Consider the following 25,793-nt stretch of genomic DNA (forward strand, 5'->3'; position numbering starts at 1 on the left):
ACCAGACACACACATGACAGACAGTTTGATCACACACACACACACAAGCCTAATTGGCTAAAATCTGTCAACAAACATAAAATACACATAGTTGTAGCAAACAACAACCCATGAAGTAATACCATTACATATGATACTATGTTCTTAATTGAGCCCTGCCTCACAGAGGCACTGCACACTTAACTTACGTTAACGAAGAACGGGACGATGAGCATGACGATGGCCAGCTCCAACTGAGGATTGTTTATGGGGTTCAGGAGAGCCAGCTGTGACACACAGACACACAAATATGAGCACAACAAGCACACAAACAAGACAGGAAATACAAACATTAACACAGATGAGTTAAAACGACAGACAGTTTACAGTACTGTTATTATTCATACATTTTCCACAGGCATAATATAACTAAACTGATACAAATGGTCATAGGTCAGGACCCTGCCCATTATGCCCCCTACTCACCTTCTTCCACTGTGGGATGAGTAGGACCAGGATGATGAGGACCTTCTCAAACATCATGATGAGGATGTAGAGAGCACACTGGCCCGCCCACGCAGTGCACTGCACCGGCTCTCCTACACACACACACACACACACACACACACACACACACACACACACACACACACACACACACACACACGTCTTACTATACCTTTGAGGACTTTTTGGAGACCAACAATTGATTCCCATTCAAAATCCTGTTTTCCCTTACCCCAATTCTAACCCTAACTCTAAAATAGTATTTTACACGTGAGGACTGGCAAAAATGTCCTCACTTCTCTGAATTTTTGTTGAGAATGGTTACATTTCTCCAGGTCCATCTCAGCCTTTTACTAAAACAGAAGCAGGGCGAATGCCTTGTTATTATTTCAACTGCAGATTGCGCCTCTAAATCAAAGAACCAGGGAAAGGTTTCGCTTAATGTGGCATCCATAAACCAACTCTGCCCGAGTTGAACAAGTTAACAGTGATCGACTGTGTTTGATCTGGATGACATTGCAGCACTGCAGTGCACGAGGTAGCCTCTGCCCTCTTCTGGACATCATGTGTACTACAGGGTGAAAGGATCTCTCATCCACACACACACACTCTCAAATCAAATCAAATTTTATTGGTCACATGCGCCGAATACAACAGGTGCAGACATTACAGTGAAATGCTTACTTACAGCCCTTAACCAACAGTGCATTTATTTTAAACAAAAAAAGTAAGAATAAAACAACAACAAAAAAGTGTTGAGAAAAAAAGAGCAGAAGTAAAATAAAGTGACAGTAGGGAGGCTATATATACAGTAAAATAAAGTGACAGTAGGGAGGCTATATATACAGGGGGGTACCGTTGCATAGTCAATGTGCGGGGGCACCGGCTAGTTGAGGTAGTTGAGGTAATATGTACATGTGGGTAGAGTTAAAGTGACTATGCATAAATACTTAACAGAGTAGCAGCAGCGTAAAAAGGATGGGGTGGGGGGGCAGTGCAAATAGTCCGGGTAGCCATGATTAGCTGTTCAGGAGTCTTATGGCTTGGGGGTAGAAGCTGTTGAGAAGTCTTTTGGACCTAGACTTGGCACTCCAGTACCGCTTGCCGTGCGGTAGCAGAGAGAACAGTCTATGACTAGGGTGGCTGGAGTCTTTGACAATTTTGAGGGCCTTCCTCTGACACCGCCTGGTATAGAGGTCCTGGATGGCAGGGAGCTTTGCCCCAGTGATGTACTGGGCCGTACGCACTACCCTCTGTAGTGCCTTGCGGTCAGAGGCCAAGCAGTTGCCATACCAGGCGGTGATGCAACCAGTCAGGATGCTCTCGATGGTGCAGCTGTAGAATTTTTTGAGGATCTGAGGACCCATGCCAAATCTTTTTAGTCTCCTGAGGGGGAATAGGCTTTGTCGTGCCCTCTTCACGACTGTCTTGGTGTGTTTGGACCATGATAGTTCGTTGGTGATGTGGACACCAAGGAACTTGAAGCTCTCAACCTGTTCCACTACAGCCCCGTCGATGAGAATGGGGGCGTGCTCAGTCCTCTTTTTTTTCCTGTAGTCCACAATCATCTCCTTTGTCTTGGTCACGTTGAGGGAGAGGTTGTTGTCCTGGCACCACACGGCCAGATCTCTGACCTCCTCCCTATAGGCTGTCTCATCGTTGTCGGTGATCAGGCCTACCACTGTTGTGTCGTCGGCAAACTTAATGATGGTGTTGGAGTCGTGCCTGGCCATGCAGTCATGGGTGAACAGAGAGTACAGGAGGGGACTGAGCACGCACCCCTGAGGGGCCCCCGTGTTGAGGATCAGTGTGGCAGATGTGTTGTTACCTACCCTTACCACCTGGGGGCGGCCCGTCAGGAAGTCCAGGATCCAGTTGCAGAGGGAGGTGTTTAGTCCCAGGATCCTTAGCTTAGTGATGAGCTTAGAGGGCACTATGGTGTTGAATGCTGAGCTGTAGTCAATGAATAGCATTCTCACGTAGGTGTTCCTCTTGTCCAGGTGGGAAAGGGCAGTGTGGAGTGCGATAGAGATTGCATCATCTGTGGATCTGTTGGGGCGGTATGCAAATTGGAGTGGGTCTAGGGTTTCTGGGATTATGCTGTTGATGTGAGCCATGACCAGTCTTTCAAAGCACTTCATGGCTACAGACGTCAGTGCTACGGGTCGGTAGTCATTTAGGCAGGTTATCTTAGAGTTCTTGGGCACGGGGACGATGGTGGTCTGCTTGAAACATGTTGGTATTACAGACTCAGTCAGGGACATGTTGAAAATGTCAGTGAAGACACTTGCCAGTTGGTCAGCACATGCTCGGAGTACACGTCCTGGTAATCCGTCTGGCCCTGCGGCCTTGTGAATGTTGACCTGCTTAAAAGTCTTACTCACATCGGCTACGGAGAGCGTGATCACATAGTCGTCCGGAACAGCTGGTGCTCTCATGCATGCTTCAGTGTTGCTTGCCTCGAAGCGAGCATAGAAGTGGTTTAGCTCGTCTGGTAGGCTTGTGTCACTGGGCAGCTCGCGGCTGTGCTTCCCTTTGTAGTCTGTAATAGTTTTCAAGCCCTGCCACATCCGACGAGCATCAGAGCCAGTGTAGTATGATTCAATCTTAGACCTGTATTGACTCTTTGCCTGTTTGATGGTTCGTCGGAGGTCATAGCGGGATTTCTTATAAGCGTCCGGGTTAGAGTCCCGTTCCTTGAAAGCGGCAGCTCTACCCTTTAGCTCAGTGCGGATGTTTCCTGTAATCCATGGCTTCTGGTTGGGGTATGTACGTACGGTCACTGTGGGGACGACATCATCGATGCACTTATTGATGAAGCCAGTGACTGATGTGGTGTACTCCTCAATGCTGTCTGAAGAATCCCGGAACATGTTCCAGTCTGTGCTAGCAAAACAGTCCTGTAGCTTAGCATCTGCGTCATCTGACCACTTTTTTATTAGCCGAATCACTGGTGCTTCCTGCTTCAGTTTTTGCTTATAAGCAGGAATCAGGAGGATAGAGTTATGGTCAGATTTGCCAAATGGAGGGCGAGGGAGAGCTTTATATGCGTCTCTGTGTGTGGAGTAAAGGTGGTCTAGAGTTTTTTCCCCTCTGGTTGCACATTTAACATGCTGGTAGAAATGAGGTAGAACGGATTTAAGTTTCCCTGCATTAAAGTCCCCGGCTACTAGGAGCGCTGCATCTGGATGAGCGTTTTCCTGTTGATTAATGGCCTTGTACAACTCATTCAGTGCAATCTTAATGCCAGCATTGGTTTGTGGTGGTAAATAGACAGCTATGAAAAATATCCTGATCCTCACCGTATTCTCCAAAGCGTAGAGCGTCCCACTGCCTCCACTCTACAATGGCACTGACAGCCCTCACCCCGGCATAGATCAGCAGCATGCCCAGAGACGCATCCAGGAGGAAGTTAATAAGGTAACTGAGGAAGAGAGATGAGACATTATCCACTTCAAAGTTGAGGTGGACATAATGTTATAAAGAGACTATACTACATACACACAAATACAGAGGCATAGTCATACGCACAAAGACAGACAAACAATGACTGATGGACACATACAAATATAGACAGACACACTCACAGTGAGCAGGGGTCCTCCTCTGTGAGGTCAGACAGGTAGACATTGGCAAAGTGAATGAACAGCATCCCAATGGCCTGTTTGGAGGTGTCCAGGAACCTGGAAGAGTTGGCCGGGACAGGAAGATATTTTAAAAACTCTTGAGCATTCAAGTTACTTCAAAAGCTGAACATAACATTACAAACATGCACCAGTCTTGTGTTTATCTTAGTTGCATTTCAGTATACACATTGTAACTAGGACATAAGCAATATTGAAGAGGATAAGCTTGAATACGCTGGTTGGGAGTGGGTGTGAGATGGCTGCTGTCTTACCAGATCCTCCAGGGTCTTCTCTCATGCTTGGGCTCCCTGAAGCGCTTTACTGTGGACAGGAGAGAGACAGAGAGTCATATATAGGCCTGTCGTAGTCTTTCTCACACAGACACACACGACAGCAGTAGGATGAATCAGTACCTCTTTGTGTACCTAATTATATCAAGGAGCAAACTCAATCATCCTATTCATGTAAATTAATTTAGGACAGCTCAAGTCTGAACTTAAATAGGCTTTATACTTTCATCATCAAGTTTAGTATGATGGTCAACATATCAGCACAAAATGTAAGGGGCCTATTTCTATGAGTATTGGCCAGTGTGATGGGAAATGCAGTTCAGTGTTCGCTTTTAAATAGGCTACACCTGACACCATAGCCTAACTAATACACTTAAGACTGAAGCAAACAATGTTCATTAGGCTATATTCTCTTAACAAGTCAGCTATTGAGATGCCATGTTTACACAAGGTGAGACTATAGACGAAGGGTGAATGGTAAAAGAGGAAATGGCACACTACTATACTGTATATTATGTACTAAAATTGTAGTCAAGCTGATGTCACTGTGCCTATCATTATCAGCCAAATCTCGCTCGTCCTGTGAGCTGAGGAAATACTTGGGTTATTTCTTATGAGCTAAAAGAAATGTGCCATCTAGTGCCTTTAGCACTAATCAAGAGGGCCTGCTATTGCTAAGAGTATGTGACACCAGCCATTGTCATATTACATATCACACTGTCCTGACCACGTGACTGGTATATCAGTGACCTGAATCGTTCAGCATTATCACCTGGATTACCAACCTGGCTATGGAAGAATGGGGATGAGATACTGTAGGTTGGAGAGTGTGTTCAAACATTGTTCCCTACAGACACAATAGCCTACATGAAAGACAAACTGCCTGACTGCTACTCTGGGGTTTAGGCCCCTATGTGTACAAGACGCACAAGCCACTGGGTTCTTTTAAAATCTAGGCCTACACTTTAATTAATCCCTGTGTGAGTGTGTGTATTTTCTCAACGTGACGTAATGGCTGACAAATAAAGCTCTGGCTGTTCCCAACAATAGTCATCTTGTTTCCATGCCCCCCCCTTCTCCTAACCTCCATTACACACGATTGATTGCTGGGTGAGAAGTGGTTCAATGCTTTATGACTCAACTAGTCACTAATCTACCGGACATTCCCTAATCCTCAATTTGTGTTTCAGCTATGGTACCACTAGACAACAATCTCCTAGTGTGTGTTAAGCACTTTACTGTGTGCGTGCATGTGTGTCTGTGTAAAGTATGTGTCTATGTCGCCTGTCAAAATGGGAGCTGGTTTTCCTAGTGTGATGCCCAAACAAATGTTTACAGTGGAATGTTAATATGGGTATGCTGTGACTTCAGGCTCCCTCATACTACTCTGTTATTTGTATGGAGTGTGTAACTACTGACACACCCTGCATGTAAGCTGGGCTGTGTGACTGATGCAAGCCTAGGCCCAATCAATTCCTGACAAGAAAGCTGCATCAGGCATCAACACTGCTCTGAGAGCTGAACATTCCTCAACTCTTGCTGCTGTGACTGAAGTTCCTCTTTACCAGGGCAACACTGACAATGACTCAAAGGTCAAAGAGGAGGACAAACTACATTGCCAAAAAGGAACACTACAGGGATGGGACAACATAGATACTTTGGACAGAACAGGCAACTGTCCAATCCAGTCTTTTGAGACACAGTGAATGCCATGACTGCCAGTGATTCTTGCCGATCGAAAACAGACAGACATCAATTAAAAACAAGTAGCCTAAGCAGGTTATCCAATTTCAACACTGCACAGTGAAATTCAATTTTACATTAAGCCTATACTGAACAAACTACAATAAAGAAGTCACATTTCCACAGTCAGAGTGGGCGTCTGGCTGGATGTACTCACACATCAGCGTACTGAAGGCCACCATCGCTAGCAGGCCTTGCAGGAAGATGCCGAAAGAGTCCATCAAGGCACCGTTCTCGCAGCCACGGGTGTCCGCATCTGGCGTGGGGTTGGCGGACAATGACGTATTGGAAGAGGACATAGCAGCCAGAGCCGCTCCCGGGGCATCCACGTCCCCGGCCTGAGAAATAAGACTCACCCCGCTAACAGCCATAGATGACCAGATAAAACAAATGGGTTGTTGGGGTGATGGCATATAGGTAGATAGCCAAGCAATAACTTCAATTTAAATGTCTCATCCACATAGAATGGGTTTCTTCGTTATCCAGTTGTTGTTAGCTAGCAATCGATTAGCTAGTTATGCAGACAATATCGGTAAAAAAAAAACAGAACGTTAACTTAACTAGCCACTAGTAATGAAATATTCTCCCTTTAACTGCGGATCAATATCTTCTCGTTGCCTATGTAGCCAGTGTCAGCAAACACATGTCATTACTGATAATCCATATTAATCCCGAATAGCCACAAAAGAACGAGTTACATACCATGCGTCAGCGTCTTCTTGGTTTTATGACAAATTAAAACCCAAACTGTGGCTACCTAACGTTAACTAGTTAGCCAGATACACAGGCAAGCATGGACAAGGTTTAGCTATGCTTCACGCATATACCACACTAACATGCATGTAGCGACGCAATGTTTTACTAACGGAAACATTAGCAACAAAGTTGCATTTAACATCAGTCGTGCAAAAAATGAGGATTCATTACCAATAGATGTTCTTCATGTCATTTTAGCAGTGCGCGAGAGGGTTAACGTTAGCTAACAAATGAAGCTAGCTAGCTACTGTTGGCTAATTTCGGCTGTCTGTACCAATTAGCTAGCTATGTTATCAAGCTCCTTGAGTAAATACAACTGTTTCGCTCTAATATCGCGTCAGGTACAAACCACCAGTTATCATTTTAGCTAGCCTAACGTTACCAGGGTGATGCAAATCGTTGCTAACGCCGGTAATTTAGCTAGGCTGGCTAGCTACCTAGCTAGAGCGCTAGCTACCTAGTCTGGTTCAGTCCAAGTACTTGCAATTGATCCCTCCCTCCTGCATGTATGAAATGCATGATATTGATCTTCTCACGACTTCAGACGTTCTACTTGTTTCTTTGAAAAAGCTGTTTAGCATAAAATAACTATGAATACTTCGCTCGATGACCAGAGTATCCAGTCCATTCGTTGCATAGCTAGCTACCACTAGAATTCCAAGCTGCATCCCTTCTGTTCCCATACTGCCCACTCATGTTGACATGACGTAAAGGTTAATGTGCTCGACGTGACAACGGGATCATGGGAAGTGTAGTAAAGATCTTGAAACTCATGGGGATGAGAGTCAGGTTTTTATTCCATATTCTCTTAAATATCATATTCCACAAACATATAGATACAATCAAATGAATCAATTCCACTATTTTATCTCCTGTAAAATATATTTGATCTCAGTGGCAGAGATGGATAAATGAGGGAAACTAAAAACTAAAACAGCAAAGAGTTAGTTGGCTCACGAAAATAAAATACCACACAATATCCAGTAGTCTACCAAGGGTTGTAGTAAAAAGGTAAAACTATCAAATTTGAATTCTGCTCTAAAAACACCTACATCCAAATGCTTTTACCACATGCCCTAATGTCTTCAATATGATAAGTTCAAATCTTTCTCAGAGAAGATGAAAGGCTGTTTTGAAAGAAGGCCTTCACAGATACTTTCAAAGCAAATATGTTTTGTAGAAAATCAAGCTATAACCATTAATCACCCTGTTGTACTAGAATAACTTTTAAATATGTACACTATACACAAATACACCCTGCTAGATACACATTGCATACCACAATTTAGTCCAGTGGTTTATTTGTCTTTGTGCTTAGATCCTTGCATTGTCCATGCTTGCAAGTTGATTAAATGAAACCAGGAGTCATTTTGAGACTGTGGGCGAAATAAACCTGAATATGAATTTCCATGTGAGGTGTCTTTACCTAGAATAAAGCGGGGCAAAACCCTCTCTGACCATACAGTAGAAATAGCAAAGAAACAGGAAACAATGGAAGTCTTGACTCATCTGATGTCCATGCCTGACTGCTGCTGTTGAGCTGGGCCTGGGTGCAGGGTCCAAAGGATGTCCAGTAAATCAGTTATGGAATCATTTCAGGTTACTGACTATGTAATGTTTCTCTTAGTTTAGAACCCTCAGCTACGTAGCAAATTGCTGGTAGAATGCCAGTTTGACCCTTTCGATATGGTGACACAGCTTTATGGCTGGTCCCAGTTTCAGGTCCATACACTCCTGCACCGTGGGCAGGTTGAGAAGGAGCAGAGCCTGTCCATCAATCTCCTGAAAACACAAGCACAGCCATGGGGTTAGACAACAATGGTCATGGATTTAGACCACAGTGTAAACACAGTTACACAGTCAAGATAATTGTTTGTGTTTGTGTGTGTGTGTGTGTGTGTGTGTGTGTGTGTGAATATACAGTACCAGTCAAAAGTTTTAGAACACCTACTCATTCCAGGGTTTTAAATTACAGACAGTGTTACCAGCAAAGCACCATCACACCTCCTCCTCCATGCTTCACGGTGGGAACCACGCTTGTGTAGATAATCCGTTCACCTACTCTGCGTCTCACAAAGACACGGCGGTTGGAACCAAAAATCTCAAATTTGGACTCATCGAGACCAAAGAAAAGATTTCCACCGGTCTAATGTCCATTGCTCGTGTTTCTTGGCCCAAGCAAGTCTCTTCTTATTATTGGTGTCCTTTAGTAATGGTTTATTTGCAGCAATTCGATCATGAAGGCCTGATTCACGCAGTCTCCTCTGAACAGTTCATGTTGAGATGTGTCTGTTACTTGAACTCTGTGAAACATGTATTTGGGCTGCAATCTGAGGTGCAGTTAACTCTAACTTATCCTCTGCAGCAGAGGTAACTCTGGGTCTTCCTTTCCTGTGACAGTCCTCATGAGAGCCAGTTTCATCATAAAGCTTGATGGTTTTTGCGACTGCACTTGAAGAAACATGAAAAGTTCTTGACATTTTCCAGATTGACTGACCTTCACGTCTTAAAGTAATGATGGACTGTCGTTTCGCTTTGCTTATTTGAGCTGTTCTTACCATAATATAGACTTGGTCTTTTACCAAATAGGGCTATCTTCTGTATACCACCCCTACCTTGTCACAACACAACTGATTGGGTCAAACGCATTAATAAGGATATAGATTCCGCAAATTAACTTTTAACAAGGCACACCTGTTATTTGAAATGAATTCCAGGTGACTATCTCATGAAGCTGGTTGAGAGAATGCCAAGAGTGTGCAAAGCTGTCATCAAGGCAAAGGGAGGCTACTTTGAAGAATCTCAAATCTCAAATATATTTTGATTTGTTTATCACTTTTTTGGTTACTACATTATTTCATATGTGTTATTTCATAGTTTTGATGTCTTCACTATTATTCTACAATGTAGAAAATAGTAAAATAAACCCTGGAATGAATGTATGTATGTATGTATGTATGTATGTATGTATGTATGTATGTATGTATATATACAATTATTACCTGATCCAGGAAAATGCGAGCCAGGGGAGCACAGTCGGTGGTCCTGATGAAACGCACCACATCAGTCACACTCCACTCCAGGGGACTGGTGTCCAAACACAGCTTCTGGGGAGCCTCACCTCTCGAGTGCTGCAAAACACATGCAAGACACAAAGATGCAGTTAATTATGGTGTTTATCTTTAACAGGGACAATAAGGTCTAGACAATGCAACGTACTATATATTAACAGTGAACAAACAAGAAGTCAAAGCACAGTAGTTTACCTTTGGTGAAGGTGGGTGATTTTCATCATCAGAGTAGGATGGGGAGCGAGGTTTCCTGCGCTTTCGGGTTGGCCTGGGCGTTGTGGGAGGAGACGGGGACGGGGTGGGTGGTTGTGACTTCCCAATGGAATATTCTGAATCATCCTGATCATCCTGGAGTTCAGAGCCAGTATCGTCACTCAGAGAGTCATCATCCAGATCCTCCTCCTCTCCACTCCCCTGTGTTAGAGAAAAGGGATGGTTCAGTTTAAAGATGTCTGGGTGTGGGTGTGTGTGTGTGTGTGTGTGTGTGTGTGTGTGTGTTACCTGTGGTGAACCGGCAGGTGTGTTGTCAAGTGAGGCTGAGGAGCGTCTCTTCTTATGGACGAAGAGTTGCTTCCTCCTCTTCCTCCTCCTACCTCTCATCTTCACCCCCCCTTCCAGGTTAGAGTGCCCCCCTGGTGGGCGGCCAACTCGCCTACTCTTCTTCTTACCATAGTAATAAGCTGCAGAGAACAAATCAATATTACAATCTTAGTCCTCCTGAGCATTATGCATCCAATACTTTACCATAGACATAGATGCATAATGAAGTACACATAAAAACAGACACTGGTTCCCCTATATATTTTTTCCCTGCATATCAGCTTTGAGTGACCCTTTATCTCAATAACACCAGATGTTTTAATACCAGTTTTCACAGATATGCATTTGATCTAGAGTGACTGATTAGGTGCTTGACTTGGGCAGGGGCTCACCGGAGCTGAGTAAGGCACCTCAAATGTTCTACTGCTTGAGCTCCTGTCCCGCTTCTAGAATATTAGCTCAAAAGTATTGTGGAGCACCTGCATCTAAATATAAACAGTACCCAAAATGAGTACCGGCACCTACTGTACCAGTCAAAAGTTTGGACACACCTACTCATTCAAGGGTTTTTCTTTCTTTTGATTATTTTCTACATTGTAGAATAATAGTGAAGACATCAAAACTATGAAATAACACATATGGAAACATGTAGTAACCCAAAAAAGTGTTGAACAAATCAAAATATATTTGAGATTTTTCAAAGTAGCCACCCGTTGCACACTCTTGGAATTCTCACAACCAGCTTCATGGAATGCATTTCAATTAACAGGTGTGCCTTGTTAAAAGTTAATTTGTGGAATTTATATCCTTATTAATGCGTTTGACCCAATCAGTTGTGTTGTGACAAGGTAGGGGTGGTATACAGAAGATAGCCCTATTTGGTAAAAGACCAAGTCCAGATTATGGCAAGAACAGCTCAAATAAGCAAAGAGAAATGACAGTCCATCATTACTTTAAGACATGAAGGTCAGTCAATCTGGAAAATTTCAATAACTTTTAGTTTCTTCGAGTGCAGTCGCAAAATCTATCAAGCGCTATGATGAAACTGGCTGTCATGAGAACCGCCACAGGAAAGGAAGACCCAGAGTTCCCTCTGCTGCAGATGATAAGTTAGAGTTAACTGCATCTCAGATTGCAGCCCAAATAAATGCTTCACAGAGTTCAAGTAACAGACACATCTCAACATCAACTGTTCAGAGGAGACTGTGTGAATCAGGCCTTCATGGTCGAATTGCTGCAAAGAAACCACTACTAAAGGACACCAATAAGAAGAAGAGACTTGCTTGGGCCAAGAAACACGAGCAATGGACATTAGACCGGTGAAAATCTGTCCTTTGGTCTGAGTCCAAATTTGAGAATGTTGATTCCAACCGCCGTGTCTTTGTGAGACGCAGAGTAGGTGAACGGATGATCATTGCATGTGTAGTTCCCACCGTGAAGCATGGAGGAGGTGGTGTGAGGGTGCTTTGCTGGTGACACTGTCTGTGATTTATTTAGAATTCAAGGCACACATAACCAGCATGGCTACCACAGCATTCTGCAGCGATACGCCATCCCATCTTGTTTGCGCTTAGTGGGACTGTCATTTGTTTTTCTACAGGACAATGACCCAAAACACACCTCCAGGCTGTGTAAGGGCTATTTGACCAAGGAGAGTGATGGAGTGCTGCATCAGATGATCTGGCCTCCACAGATCATCTATAGTTGCAATCCTCCGATGTCTATAGTTGTTCCAATCCCACAATCACCCGACCTCAACCCAATTGAGATGGTTTGGGATATGTGGGAACTCCTTCAAGACTGTTGGAAAAGCATTCCTCATGAAGCTGGTTGAGAGAATGCCAAGAGTGTGCAAAGCTGTCATCAAGGCAAAGGGTGGATACTTTGAAGAATCTAAAATATATTTTGATTTGTTTAACACTTTTTTGGTTACTAAATGATTCCATATGTGTTATTTCATAGTTTTGATGTCTTCACTATTATTCTACAATATAGAAAATACTAAAAAGAAAGAAAAACCCTTGAATGAGTAGGTGTGTCCAAACTTTGACTGGTACTGTATTTCAGTCCAAGTCAAGCACTGGTGACACATACTGTATTTGGTCTTGGTGAGCACAGAACAGTTCTCTGTGCAGCGCTCCAGAACCATGCGAGGTCCGAACAGGTTTGGGCAACACTCCAGCTTGATGCAGGTCTTCCTACAAAACTCAGCCACGCAGTCTGCTGTACGCACTATCTCCACTGTAGCCCGGTAACTCTTTCCCTTGTACCTGCCGGTCAAAAACAGATCTTCAGGTTAGCAACGCTAGGAACGCTTAGCCAGGCCCAGTACACACTTTAATCATCAACTCAATCACAAATATGAGCAGAAAAGTTACAAAGTGCATGAGGTGATCTTAATGACGTTATGATAGAGAATGTGTTCCTCACTTGGCTTTGAGCGTCTCTCCATGGCCGTGCCAGCGGCCCTCCTGGTCCAGCTGCAGTTCCCTGAGCACCCGGCTGGGCTTGTAGGCAGAGTTGATCAGCAGAGTCAACACCTGGACAGCACACAGGGAGACGGAGAGAGACATGAAGGGGTTAGCATGGATACTATTCCCAGTCTAAGTGGGACGTGAGAAGGGATCTTTTGGCATACTACAATTTCGCCCTATTACCAACTGCCCTTAGGAGATTTTAGTTTACTTTGGAGTATATTGTAATATATAGTTATAACACTGTATAGTATAGTTGTTCCAATCCCACTCAGGTGCTCCTCACCTCTTTGAGCACCAGAACACAGTTGCCAGGGCCGACAAACTGGGGAAGCTCAGCGATGCGGCCCTTGTTCAGGTAGGGGCCAGAGAAGCAGCGGTGGTTGAAGTAGATCTTGGGACAGCAGTACTTCCCGTTCCCCTGTCCTGTACACAAAACAACACACACAATGTAAGAGCTGTGCCTCACCTTAGAAACAATCCTAATGTATTTCTCCAGGATGTCTAGATGAGAAAGAGAACACTCACCAGTTGCTGATTGGCTGGTCATCTGCTGCTTGAGTGAGTCAGGTGTTGAGGATTTGGGTGGTGCTCGGCTTTAGGGACAAAGATACAGGTTAGGGGTCAAAGTGCATGGAATTAGAATGTTAACCAATCAAAAGTGGACAAACAGCCAATGATAGAGTCCTTCCTTTCCCATAGGCCTACTTACTGTTTCTCAGGCTGCACCACAGCAATCCTCCTCTGCTTCTCAACTGTAAGACAATGTATAATCACCATGAATAAAACTACACACGGTACTGTCAAATATGGTGACTGCAATATTAACACTTCCATGCATATTGTGGCATGGCACCCCTTCAGATTAGAGAGGAACACAGAGGGATACTATTTTGGGACGCCCACCTTCGGGCTTGATGGGGTACAGCAGAGGGTAACCGTTGGTCTCACACCAGCTGACAGGGAAGATGTCCAACGAGTCCACATGAGCTATAAGCTCTGGCATAGCCTGTTTCAGCCCTGGACACACAGAGAGAAAAATGATGTAGACACACATGACTTATTAATGATCTAATATCAATACCATCATTGTGAACAAGCTCACAATTAAATGGTCTCAAACTAAGCTTTAAAAATGCAGGGCCCAAATATGAGGCATAGCTACAGGTTCTCACCTTCCAGGCCAAGCCAGATATGTTGCCCTTTGACCTTGGTTACTGATGCCACGTGAATGTGCTCAGGTGAGAGTGGGTTGACCGCTTCCAGCTTCATGGCCTCTTTAAAGCTGTGATCAGACTGTTCCTGAGATAGAGAGACATCAGGAGAGAGAGATTATTCATTGTCCCGGTTCACCCATGCTATACAGTGGGGGGAAAAAGTATTTAGTCAGCCACCAATTGTGCAAGTTCTCCCACTTAAAAAGATGAGAGGCCTGTAATTTTCATCATAGGTACACGTCAACTATGACAGACAAATTGAGGGGGAAAAAATCCAGAAAATCACATTGTAGGATTTTTATGAATTTATTTGCAAATTATGGTGGAAAATAAGTATTTGGTCACCTACAAACAAGCAAGATTTCTGGCTCTCACAGACCTGTAACTTCTTCTTTAAGAGGCTCCTCTGTCCTCCACTCGTTACCTGTATTAATGGCACCTGTTTGAACTTGTTATCAGTATAAAAGACACCTGTCCACAACCTCAAACAGTCACACTCCAAACTCCACTATGGCCAAGACCAAAGAGCTGTCAAAGGACACCAGAAACAAAATTGTAGACCTGGACCAGGCTGGGAAGACTGAATCTACAATAGGTAAGCAGCTTGGTTTGAAGAAATCAACTGTGGGAGCAATTATTAGGAAATGGAAGACCACTGATAATCTCCCTCGATCTGGGGCTCCACGCAAGATCTCACCCTGTGGGGTCAAAATGATCACAAGAACGGTGAGCAAAAATCCCAGAACCACACGGGGGGACCTAGTGAATGACCTGCAGAGAGCTGGGACCAAAGTAACAAAGCCTACCATCAGTAACACACTACGCCGCCAGGGACTCAAATCCTGCAGTGCCAGACGTGTCCCCCTGCTTAAGCCAGTACATGTCCAGGCCCATCTGAAGTTTGCTAGAGTGCATTTGGATGATCCAGAAGAGGATTGGGAGAATGTCATATGGTCAGATGAAACCAAAATAGAACTTTTTGGTAAAAACTCAACTCGTCGTGTTTGGAGGACAAAGAATGCCGAGTTGCATCCAAAGAACACCATACCTACTGTGAAGCATGGGGGTGGAAACATCATACTTTGGGGCTGTTTTTCTGCAAAGGGACCAGGACGACTGATCCGTGTAAAGGAAAGAATGAATGGGGCCATGTATCGTGATATTTTGAGTGAAAACCTCCTTCCATCAGCAAGGGAAGAAGATGAAACGTGGCTGGGTCTTTCAGCATGACAATGATCCCAAACACACCGCCCGGGCAACGAAGGAGTGGCTTCGTAAGAAGCATTTCAAGGTCCTGGAGTGGCCTAGTCAGTCTCCAGATCTCAATCCCATTGAAAATCTTTGGAGGGAGTTGAAAATCCGTGTTGCCCAGCGACAGTCCCAAAACATCACTGCTCTAGAGGAGATCTGCATGGAGGAATGGGCCAAAATACCAGCAACAGTGTGTGAAAACCTTGTGAAGAAACGTTTGACCTGTGTCATTGCCAACAAAGGGTATATAACAAACTATTGAGAAACTTTTGTTATTGACCAAATACTTATTTTCCACCATCATTTGCAAATAAATTCATTAAAAATCCTACAATGTGATTGTCTGGAGAAAAAAAAATCTCATTTTGTCTGTCATAGTTGACGTGTACCTATGGTGAAAATTACAGGCCTCTCTCATCTTTTTAAGTGGGAGAACTTGCACAATTGGTGGCTGACTAAATACTTTTCCCCCCCCACAATTCATGTTATAACATGCATTGTTCTATGAGGCCATTTTTCAGACAGCGCTTGACTCACTGTGGGGAAGCAGTTTTGGGGTGCTGCCTCAGCCTCACACTGTTTCAGATAGTCTGCCCAGTCAAAGTCCTGCCCCTGGTACCCTGAGAGAGAGAGAGAGAGAGAGAGAGAGAAGGAGAGGGAGAGGGATACCACAATACAATTAGCTTAAAGTTTTTAAAGAAAGTTGAGCACAGTTTTAAAAGTAGCTCTGTAAATGTTACTAGTGTTTCCCGACCTGGTGGGGGGCTGAGCGGGAGGCCGTTCTTCAGGCTCCACTGGACGGGAAAGATCCTAGGACTGTCCCTGTGACACAGGAAGGAATTCCCACCGCCATCTGACACCAAATCATTACCACAGAGATTGTCCATCTTTACCAGGAAGTACTGGTCATTGAACACCTGAAGAGGAGAGGTCGGGTATCACATCATACTCATGTTGGCTCTATGCAGTAGTTACTCTACCCTTCCTCCATGACCATATCACAACCAAAGCTAGCCTTACATACACTACCATACTGTATCTCACTGACAACACACTTCTGCTTGGAGTGGATAGACTCCCAGAGTGTACATGGGTACTATGTCAGGATTCATCTCTACTCTCCTAGCCCTGAGATGAACACTGATCTGAGTGGACCGAATAGGCAGCAACAATATGGTGGAAACTGTTGGGTGGAGTGCCTTCATTACTGTACAACCATCATCCAACCCAGTCATATTAATTCTGGTCTGGGAAGGACGTATTCAGACAAATCCAGGAGCCTGAGGAGAGAGGAGGACAGTAAAGAGGTTGTTACCTTGGTAACGGTGGCAGGACTGATGCAGAAAGGGGATGCAGGGTCAACAGCCTCCAGTTTCATCCCCACAGTGAAGCAGTGGGCAGCGATGGGAGGCCGGTCCTGAAGCATGCACACACCACACAGTGATGGCTTGTTATATCAATATTGCACAGGTATTCCACAGACTTGTAATGTTAGTACATAATGCTTGGTAGTGCCTTCACCTTATAGAACTCCTCAAAGAGGGCTTCACCATGAGGCTGATCAATCATCCTCTGTCTGACCTCCTCCCACTTCTCCTCTGTGTGCAGGGGGACCAGGGCTGAAAAAAGCAAGCACACACACAAATTATCATGTTAAACAGTAAAAACCGCAACCTCCGATTTATTCAAAAATCATATTTTGCTTTCTGCATCGTAACCCTTTGATGCGTAAAATGACATATTTGTGATCATTGTTGAGTGGTCCCTGCAGCGTACCATTGCAAATATGTGGTTGGAACAGTAGCAACAGAACGCATGATGCAACAAACGTGCCTAAACGGCATTGTTGTCTGAAAAGCATCTAAACATTGTTTTGTACTGATGGGAAATAAAGGTATTCACAACTTTATTCCTCAATTTCACCTTTTATTGTAAAAGATAAATGCGAACTTCATCATCCAAGCGTCACACGGAACGCATCCACAGCCAAACTCATCCCATAAACCAGTCTAAATAACAGGTTGCGCTGACAAAAACAACAACAACCGGTTAGCGACCTAACAGCTAGAATTGTTTACAATGTACCACATCTCTGGTGAGCACATGGAGAAACGTAATATTGTTTAGAAAAGAGATGCGTGTCAGCTAAGCTAACAGCGGCTAAATTCTTTATGATGGCAGCCATGTTTGTTTATGTTTGACAAGTGAAAACTCCGTAATCCCAGAATGCCATTCACTATAAGACACAAATAAATAAAGTCAAAGTGAAAGATGGCTGCGCCAAATATGAACTTAGTTTGGCCACTTTCAGCATATTATAAATATTCGATGTAGTTGTTACAGTGTATACAAGAACCGGAGCACATGACCTGGTAAGTCGTTTACAGTGTTTGACAAATCACAAAGCAAATAAAATGTTATCACCTCACAGATCATCACCCCAAATACAAGCCTACTGCCTAGCCTAACCATAGTGCGAAAGCTAAACAGGGTTGCCAGATATAGTTGAAACCATTTTAGGATGGTTTGTGGTGGGGTTCATGGTATCGTGGGGGGATATGATGCAGGAAATATTACTATGTGGGGGATATATCAATAAAAATGGGGGGCAAACACAGGATAAGTTTATCAGCTAAATAAAATTAAACTCTGGAAGGGGGGTATGAGCTGGCAACCTGGAGTAACGATAGCATTAGCTCATCATAATCAGTACAACCTTCCAGAAAGTATTTTACACACATCATACACTACATGACCAAAAGTATGTGGACACCTGCTCGTCGAACATCTCATTCTAAAATCATGGGCATTAATATGGAGTTGGTCCCCCTTTGCTGCTATAACAGCCTCCACTCTTCTGGGAAGGCTTTCCACTAGATGTTGGAACATTGCTGCGGGGACTTGCTTCCATTCAGCCACAAGAGCATTAGTGAGGTTGAGCATTGATGTTGGACAATTAGGCCTGGACAATTAGGCCTGGCTCGGAATCAGCATTCCAATTCATCCCAAAGGTGTTCGATGGGGTTGAGGTCAGGGCTCTGTGCAGGCCAGTCAAGTTCTTCCACATAGATCTTGACAAACCATTTCTGTATGGACCTCGCTTTGTGCACTGGGGCATTGTCATGCTGAAACAGGAAAGGGCCTTCCCCAAACTGTTGCCACAAAGTTGGAAGCACAGAATCGTCTAGAATGTCACTGTATGCTGTAGCGCTAAGCCCCAGACCATTATTCCTCCTCCACCAAACTTTACAGTTGGCACTATGCATTAGGGCAAGTGGCGTTCTCTTGGCATCTGACAAACTCAGATTCGTCCGTTGGACTGCCAGATGGTGAAGTGTGATTCATCACTCCAGAGAACGCGTTTCCACTGCTCCAGAGTCCAATGGCAGCGAGCTTTACATCACTCCAGCCAACACTTGGCATTACGCATGGTGATCTTAGGCTTGTGTGCGGCTGCTCGGCCATGGAAACCCATTTCATGAAGCTCCCAACGAACGACAGACGATGTTTTCGCAATACGCGCTTCAGCACTCGGTGGTCCTGTTCTGTGAGCTTGTGTGGCCTACCACTTCACGGCTGAGTCGTTGTTGCTCCAAGACGTTTCCACTTCACAATAACACGAACTGACTTGTTGGAAAGGTGGCATCCTATGACGGTGCCACGTTGAAAGTCAATGAGCTCTTCAGTAAGGCCATTCTACTGCCAATGTTTGTCTATAGAGATTGCATGGTGGTGTGCTCGATTTTATACGCCTGTCAGCAACGGGTGTGGCTGAAATAGCCAAATCCACTAATTTGAAGGGGTGTCCATATACTTTTGTATATATAGTGTGTCTCCATTACAATCTATGCAAGAATCGGAATGCATGATTTGTCACCAGTACTTGAAAACGTGAATAAAACAGTAAATCCATTATGCTCCATACATACATACAGTGTGCTACAGTAGAAATGACAAGACGATACAGAAACTATAATGATAAAGTAATAAGGAACTTACTTTGATAGGAACGCACACGTCCAAAGTTATTATTTGTAAGGAAAACAACAATCAAGGCAATGTGGCCGCAAGCTGGATAATGTCCCAGGAGATGACTGGAGATGCGCAAATGTCTGCATACTTGATCTGGAAACACTGGGGAAGTGCTTGGGCTCTCCTCCAAGGGAGAAGTTTGTCCAGTTCAGTAAAGCCTCAAACATAAATTGTCCGCAACAGTGAAACGGGCTACTCCTATGTGAATTAATGAGGAGGCAGAACACACCTCAATTCAAACTGTTGTTCAAAAGAAACACTTGTTAGAAAATCATTTGAAATTGACAAGTTGAAACATAGCCTATAGATAATTAGCAGGCAGCGTGCTTTGGTTTGAGGACAGCGCGGGTTAACTGTCCTGTTGCGTAACAATCACATTTTGGAACAGTGAGTGCATTCTGACATCACGCGCATAAAAAACTCACGCTGGGGCGACCGTTAGAGATTTTTGGAACTCACGCGTGAAAAGGTTAAAATTGAATTTCCCCAAGGTCTTTTTGAAAAGATGATCAGCTTACCTGAAGGAGGCCTGAGGGTGCAGCCATGCTCCTTGGCCCAGCCAGGTGGGTGGAGGTGGGGGTGCAGGTAGTAGAGCCAGAGGGTGGAGTGTGTTTCAGGGAGCCCCTCTGTGCCCACTAGGCGTAGTCTCAGCCTGCCACCCACATTCTCCTCCACCTCAGCACCCCACGCCACCCCAGGGTCAACACGGTCCTGCAGCTCCACACTGCAGCCTGGAGACAGCAGGTCCACCGGGTCCTTACCACGCTGGGGCTACATACATACACACACACACACACACACACACAGACGTGTAAGAACTCACGTAAGGAGTTCAAAACCCATGCTTATCTGTCATACCTTCCCAGTTGTTCCAGTTTATAACTGAGCACCCCCTTACCCCTTCCAGAAGGTTGGCAGGTGCACTGCACTTCTCAGCCAGGGCTTTCTCCAGGACACCCTGCCAGTCTGGCTGCTTCTCTCTCACACCTGAGGGGGGCGATGGAGAGGCACGGTTACAGAATATGGAAAGAAGCCTCCGGAATTTCTTTAGAAAACCACGTTTTAGATTTCACTGTAATAACAGGGAGTGGAAAGATAATTATACAACTTCTTCAGATGAACTTTATTAATTTTTTAACAACACCCGTCCAACTGAGTTCCCTCCCCGGCCATAGTTCTCTTACCCTCGGGGGGTCTCATGGGTTTGCCCTGCTGCCGGCTCCAGCCCAGGGGGTGGAGGTCCGCCGTCATGATGTCACACCAGAAATCAGCGCGGCGGTCATCGTGGTAACCCTCATAGCGCAGGAGGAGCAGCTGGCCACAGGTGGTGATGATGGTCGCCAGCCAGTAGGGTTGGTCGGGCTCCGAACGCACACACACCTCCAGCTTCATACCTGGAGTCAGACCCGTCTGCATGCCCTGATCCACCTGGGGAGAATTAAATAGGAAAATATCTTATAAGGTGAATTTAGGATTAAGAGTGTGAATATTGTGTGTGGTTATGAGAGGAGTGTGAGCAGTCTCAATACTTACGTGTTTGAAGGCATGGTGGGGCACAGACACTGTCCCATTTTCCTCCAGATAGTCATCCCAGTTAAAGTCAGACACATGCTGACTAGAGTCCCCATCTGCAACACACACACACCAGTTCAGTTAATTTTGTTATGTTGAAAGCCCTCTTCACCAGTAACAAAGCTGTAGGTCCATGTTGTTTCTCACCAGACTCCAGCGACTCATGACTCATGTCGGCTCCTCCTACAAGCCAAGTCTAGAAGCTCTGGGGAAGAAAGGAGAGCTGGATTATTATTTGTGTTTGACAGCAAAAATCAGGAGAGCAAGTAAGAATAGTAGGTGGTTGTTAAAAGTGGTATAGCTGGTGAAAGGGATGTAATTTGTCCAGTGATTACATAACATTTTTGTGAAAGGTGAGGGGGCTTGCGAAATAAAAGCATAAACAAAGTTTAGTTAATGTGTGAGAGAGAAGTGAAACTGAGAATATTTAGGTAAGGGTTTTGAAAATACAAATTATCCCTCTTGCTAAATTTCTAAAAGCATGAGTGGGGCCTCTTAAAGAGACGACAACTTTGAACCAAAGTTGAGCTGTAGGCTTATAGCCAGAGTGACAACAAAGCATATTAAATAATTTAACATAAAAGAGAAATGGCATTTATATACTGAGCATGAGAGAGCATTGGAGATGACAATAGCTGATAGGTTTGTGTAAAGGATGCGGAGGATAGCTGCTCTGTCACTGCTGCTCCATTCAGCAGGGCTGTCAGACCAGTCTTTGTCAAATCTGATGTCTCTATTAAAGTAGAGACAGCCGTCAGACAGGGTCCTTCTGACCACCGCCCGGACACCGCGACCCAGGATCAGCCCATCCTTTCACCCACAACCCTGCCGCCCTCAGAGTACACACACACACACACACACAGAGCTATCCAACCAAGCCCAACTGAATCTTTGGACATTCACAGACAGCGTAAAGGGCCTCATTGTGCTGGAGGTCATACTCTGGTCTCACACTAGGGAGGATAAAAAGAGCAGCAGAGCCATTTAGCCATTTTCAAAGAGCCAGCCCTCAGTGTTGAGGTGTATTCTAATACCCGATGAGCCCAAAAAAGTATTCTAAAAGTTGTTGATAAAGATTGAAAATGTCAGCAAGTTTATTTTAATATGATATAGACAAATTAGAATGAAGCTGAGAAGGGAAGGATGAGGGGGTTGATGAAAGATTATTTTATTATGCTGACATTTCTGGGACTTCATAGCTCATTCTGTTTAACAAACTGTCACTTCATCACCAAAGTGAACAGGAAGACCAACAACTTCCCCTATCGTTTGAAAGAGACCTAGCCAGTACCCACACACACCACCAGGATGCCTGCATGTTTGACTCTCTCCACCAGAAGATACACCAGCAGAAATACCCTGACTCGCCCTGAAAGAGAAACTAGAATGCATACACAAACACAAGCAGATTTTTAACATGCCACTGACTGAATGAAGTCCTGAGTGATCTCTGGGCAGGTAATGCAAGCAAAATAAATGCATTAATTGGACACACAAGGGTTTGAGAAATGTACTTTCAATTAAAGTGAAGTCTTGAGGACATGGGTTTATGTCAAGAATACAGTTAGACTATTGGGAGTATTTTCATCAAGTGGAACACAATTACAATAATATTAGCCTGTGTGTTTATGATTCCTTATTGTCAGCAATTCGCCTTCACATAGGCTACTTGTTATTTGAGAGATTGTATTTCAGGGTTACATGTTGCCTATGTCAAGTAGGGGCCTCGCACGTCAGAGGGCAGTGTTGGTGTCCCACTGTTGTTGCCCCAGTGTTGTTGCAGTGTTTAAACTGTTATTTGAACTGGATTTTTCGTGTAAATGGCCATAGAAGAGCCTGACCATAAATAGTTCCAACTTAATTAACCAATGGCAGATGTAAATATAAAAGTTAAGGAAAAAACACTTCGTATTGCTATTTCATCGACAAGTCAGAAGAAACAATTTAGCATTTTAGGCTATAGATGCACGTCAATTGAAACAATGTTGCAGTTTATTGCGGCAGGTCAATTGAAACAATGTTGCTGCGATCACTCAAGTTGCATAACTGGGAAGTTGGAGCTGTAGAGAAATAGGCAGCTTAGTGCTTAGGGTAGCCTACGTGGAAATGGCAATGTGTATAGGATAATTTAGGCCCTATCTGTTAGGCTTATTCAATCAACTACAATTAAAAAAATAAAAAATAAAAAGATCGCTAGGCTATTTGTAAAATACACCCGCAGATGTCCATCAAGCTTGTGCAACCTTTATTATATAGGAGCGATATCCAACTAAATAAATGCATTAAGTACATTAACAAAATTTGAGGGAATTTCCGATAGAAGCTCAATAGGTTACTTAGCGCAATATGGATGTTAACGCAATAGCTTTGAACGCACGAGCACCGATGATCCAACTTTCACACTGGAACGTGCACTAAAGAGAAGAACACCGAACGCAATAAAGAACATGTATTTCATAGCCTCTCTGTGTTTATGCCATATAGGTCAGTTCAGATGCCAACCGCACCGCAGTAGAATGCGGCTGATTCCGCACATGCTAAAAACGCCTGTGACTAAGTCAAGTTACTGAACGTCATGGCTTGAGCGATAGGCTATACTAAGCAATACCGGCGCTTGCACTCGACCGAGCCCGAGTCATCTTTTATAGAGACGGGAAAAAAGACGCAGACAGCACCAAAATGTATTATATCATATTAAGATCTTAATAAACAAAATATTGTATGTGAGTATTTGGTCACAAAATCTGATTCTTACCAGTAAATAGTTTTTCAAGTCGGTTTTAGATGCCGTCTCTTTCCGCCTAGTCGTTCACGACCTCATTCCAATATGGCACAAACTGCCACTGCGCATGTTCTGCCGCCTATATCTACGTTCTAAACCCGAGTAGCTGATATTGTCGGCGTTGAGAATAAAAACATGACTTCCATCTTCAAACACAATAAAAATCTAATATCCAACACCAGAATTAACAGATGCAAAGAAACAGAAAACAATGTTTTCTTTTTTATTCAGAAATAGACTATTTCAGAGGAGGGAAATAATGTTTATCTTCTTGAACGTTGATTTAGACGGAACCTTTAGCCTACGTTTGGCAAATTCCCTTATGGATTCAACACTTAGTTAATCGTTGAACTAATTTAGAATATGGATTGCATAGGCTTATATAATCGAGCCACTTTCGTTGAATGGCATTTTTTTCTCCCCAAAACTGTAAAGGTGATATCGACTTTTGCCTGAAACCGCATAAAAGAACTCGATGTTGCTTAATTTTGCTCCATTGTTCGGCACATAAATACATATTGATCTATTAGGCTATAATTGAGAAAAAGATTTGTCCTCTTATTAATTAACAACCGAATGCACAATAATATCAGCAGATTATGAAATTGAAGAGAGACACTAATGACAGGGCATTTAAGGGTTTATCTTTTGGGGGGAGGGGGGCGGACCTGGGCGTGATAAGGTGTTTATTAAATGTTTGGGTGTAGAGCTTTTAGAAATATGCTTTCATGGCGAACCCAATGTGTTCTAGATTTGAAAATCGTTATAAAGAGCCCCGTTTGTTAAAAGCAGGTTCCCAGTACGCTGTGGACTCTATAGGCTAAAGCTTAATCCCCACAAATACCAATCCATTTGGTAAAAAAAAGAATGTCTGAGATGTCTCACAGTTGTTGAGAATGGAAATGGCATAACTAATATTCAATTAATGTGGCATAACAATAATCCATTCGCTAGAATGAACATGTATGAATGGCTTGAACATTAAAAGAACAACAATTTTTTGCCTATTTCTTTCCAATTTTACAAACTCGATTTGATCTTTCTTAAATATTTTTTTCCCAACAAGAAGTAGCTGCAGATATGATAATCATCAATAAATCAAAGGGGAAATAGGCCTAGTATGATTTTGAGTCATGACATGGGCCTATGCGGTTTTATTTTGGAGAAAAAACAAGGACGGGGATTTATATTCCTAATATAAGCCTCAGATGTCAATGGTGTCCGAGCTGCAAGGAATATAATAATATGCAACCATAACATGAGCTAATCTTAACTTATGCAGGCTTTATGAGCCTTTTGAGGGCTTGTAAACTTGGCAGATGTCCCAATGATGCAACTTTTCAACCATCGTTGGTTAGTGCAGTGAGCCTATGTGATGACAGGCAGAGACGAAGGGAGCGGACTCAAGAGGACAGTTGCCGTGCGCACTGCAGGAATGTCGTCGGCCTCGAAGGCTCGGACAATGAGGAGACGAATAGTCATTGTAGCACATGGCCGCTAGATGGCAGGGTAGTCAACCTATTGTAACCTACTGTCAAAAGCAGGGGCGTTGCTACGATTTGAGGACATTGGGGCTTAGCCCAAAGCCAGAGGTTGAACCCTAGTAGTGGGGTCTGGGGGTCTCCCCTGGAAGAAAAATATATATAATTCAACAGCTAAATGCATCAATATGGTGGACTTTGAGATGAACATTGAAGGATGAAATATAATAAGAAGGTACATTTTTTTTAAATTATGTCATATTCAAAAGCCAATACAATATAAATACCATACAAGACATTCAGGTAACTTGCACCTCCCCACCTGCCACAGCAGTGGCGTCAGTTCAGCTAAACCTAGGGTATGGCAAAGTGGGGTGTGGGAGGGGGAATGGAATTTTTTGGAAGTTGAAGCTCATTTACTGCATTTATTCACAATTAAAAAACTCTAAAATGCTATTTGGAGAACAGCAAA

At 43.8% G+C, this 25,793-nt stretch overlaps 2 protein-coding genes across 2 annotated transcripts in view; both read right to left on the reverse strand.

Moving 5' to 3' along the window:
• The window catches only part of LOC311133750 (store-operated calcium entry regulator STIMATE-like), a 36,097-nt gene extending 28,504 nt beyond the window's left edge, over nucleotides 1–7,593 (reverse strand). The window contains exons 1-6 of the mRNA XM_084167302.1: nucleotides 6,303–7,593; nucleotides 4,385–4,433; nucleotides 4,074–4,169; nucleotides 3,789–3,910; nucleotides 466–578; nucleotides 189–266 (exon numbers count right to left, since the gene is read on the reverse strand). Of these exons, the coding sequence (XP_084023428.1) occupies nucleotides 189–266; nucleotides 466–578; nucleotides 3,789–3,910; nucleotides 4,074–4,169; nucleotides 4,385–4,433; nucleotides 6,303–6,558 (714 nt within the window). The 5' untranslated portion in view covers nucleotides 6,559–7,593. The remainder of the gene's footprint in view (nucleotides 1–188; nucleotides 267–465; nucleotides 579–3,788; nucleotides 3,911–4,073; nucleotides 4,170–4,384; nucleotides 4,434–6,302) is intronic.
• Nucleotides 7,594–7,652: 59 nt separating this feature from the next.
• On the reverse strand, nucleotides 7,653–23,926 carry LOC311133734 (scm-like with four MBT domains protein 1). The gene is made up of 21 exons (XM_084167283.1): nucleotides 23,814–23,926; nucleotides 21,206–21,263; nucleotides 21,020–21,114; nucleotides 20,671–20,914; nucleotides 20,385–20,473; nucleotides 20,005–20,257; nucleotides 16,976–17,073; nucleotides 16,770–16,871; nucleotides 16,209–16,371; nucleotides 15,992–16,074; nucleotides 14,162–14,288; nucleotides 13,893–14,006; nucleotides 13,699–13,741; nucleotides 13,515–13,582; nucleotides 13,273–13,412; nucleotides 12,943–13,052; nucleotides 12,607–12,782; nucleotides 10,474–10,652; nucleotides 10,168–10,386; nucleotides 9,904–10,032; nucleotides 7,653–8,683 (listed from the first exon to the last, which is right to left on the reverse strand). Exons 2-21 carry the CDS (start codon nucleotides 21,228–21,230, stop codon nucleotides 8,543–8,545), a joined length of 2,598 nt encoding a protein of 865 aa, XP_084023409.1. The 5' UTR covers nucleotides 21,231–21,263; nucleotides 23,814–23,926; the 3' UTR covers nucleotides 7,653–8,542.
• Nucleotides 23,927–25,793: the final 1,867 nt, after the last annotated feature.

This window comes from Coregonus lavaretus (genome assembly GCF_964263955.1).
Source record: "Coregonus lavaretus genome assembly, chromosome: 8".
NCBI lineage: Eukaryota > Metazoa > Chordata > Actinopteri > Salmoniformes > Salmonidae > Coregonus > Coregonus lavaretus.

What these genes read in the sequence shown, in the direction of transcription:
- LOC311133734 (XM_084167283.1), bottom strand. Translation starts at nt 21,230, where the DNA reads ATGAGTCATGAGTCGCTGGAGTCTG. An exon ending in GTCCTGCCACCGTTACCAAG is followed by an intron (nt 16,372 to 16,769) that starts GTAACAACCTCT and finishes TCTCCTCTTCAG; the next exon opens with GTGTTCAATGACCAGTACTT. An exon ending in GTGTTCTGGTGCTCAAAGAG is followed by an intron (nt 13,053 to 13,272) that starts GTGAGGAGCACC and finishes TGTGCTGTCCAG; the next exon opens with GTGTTGACTCTGCTGATCAA.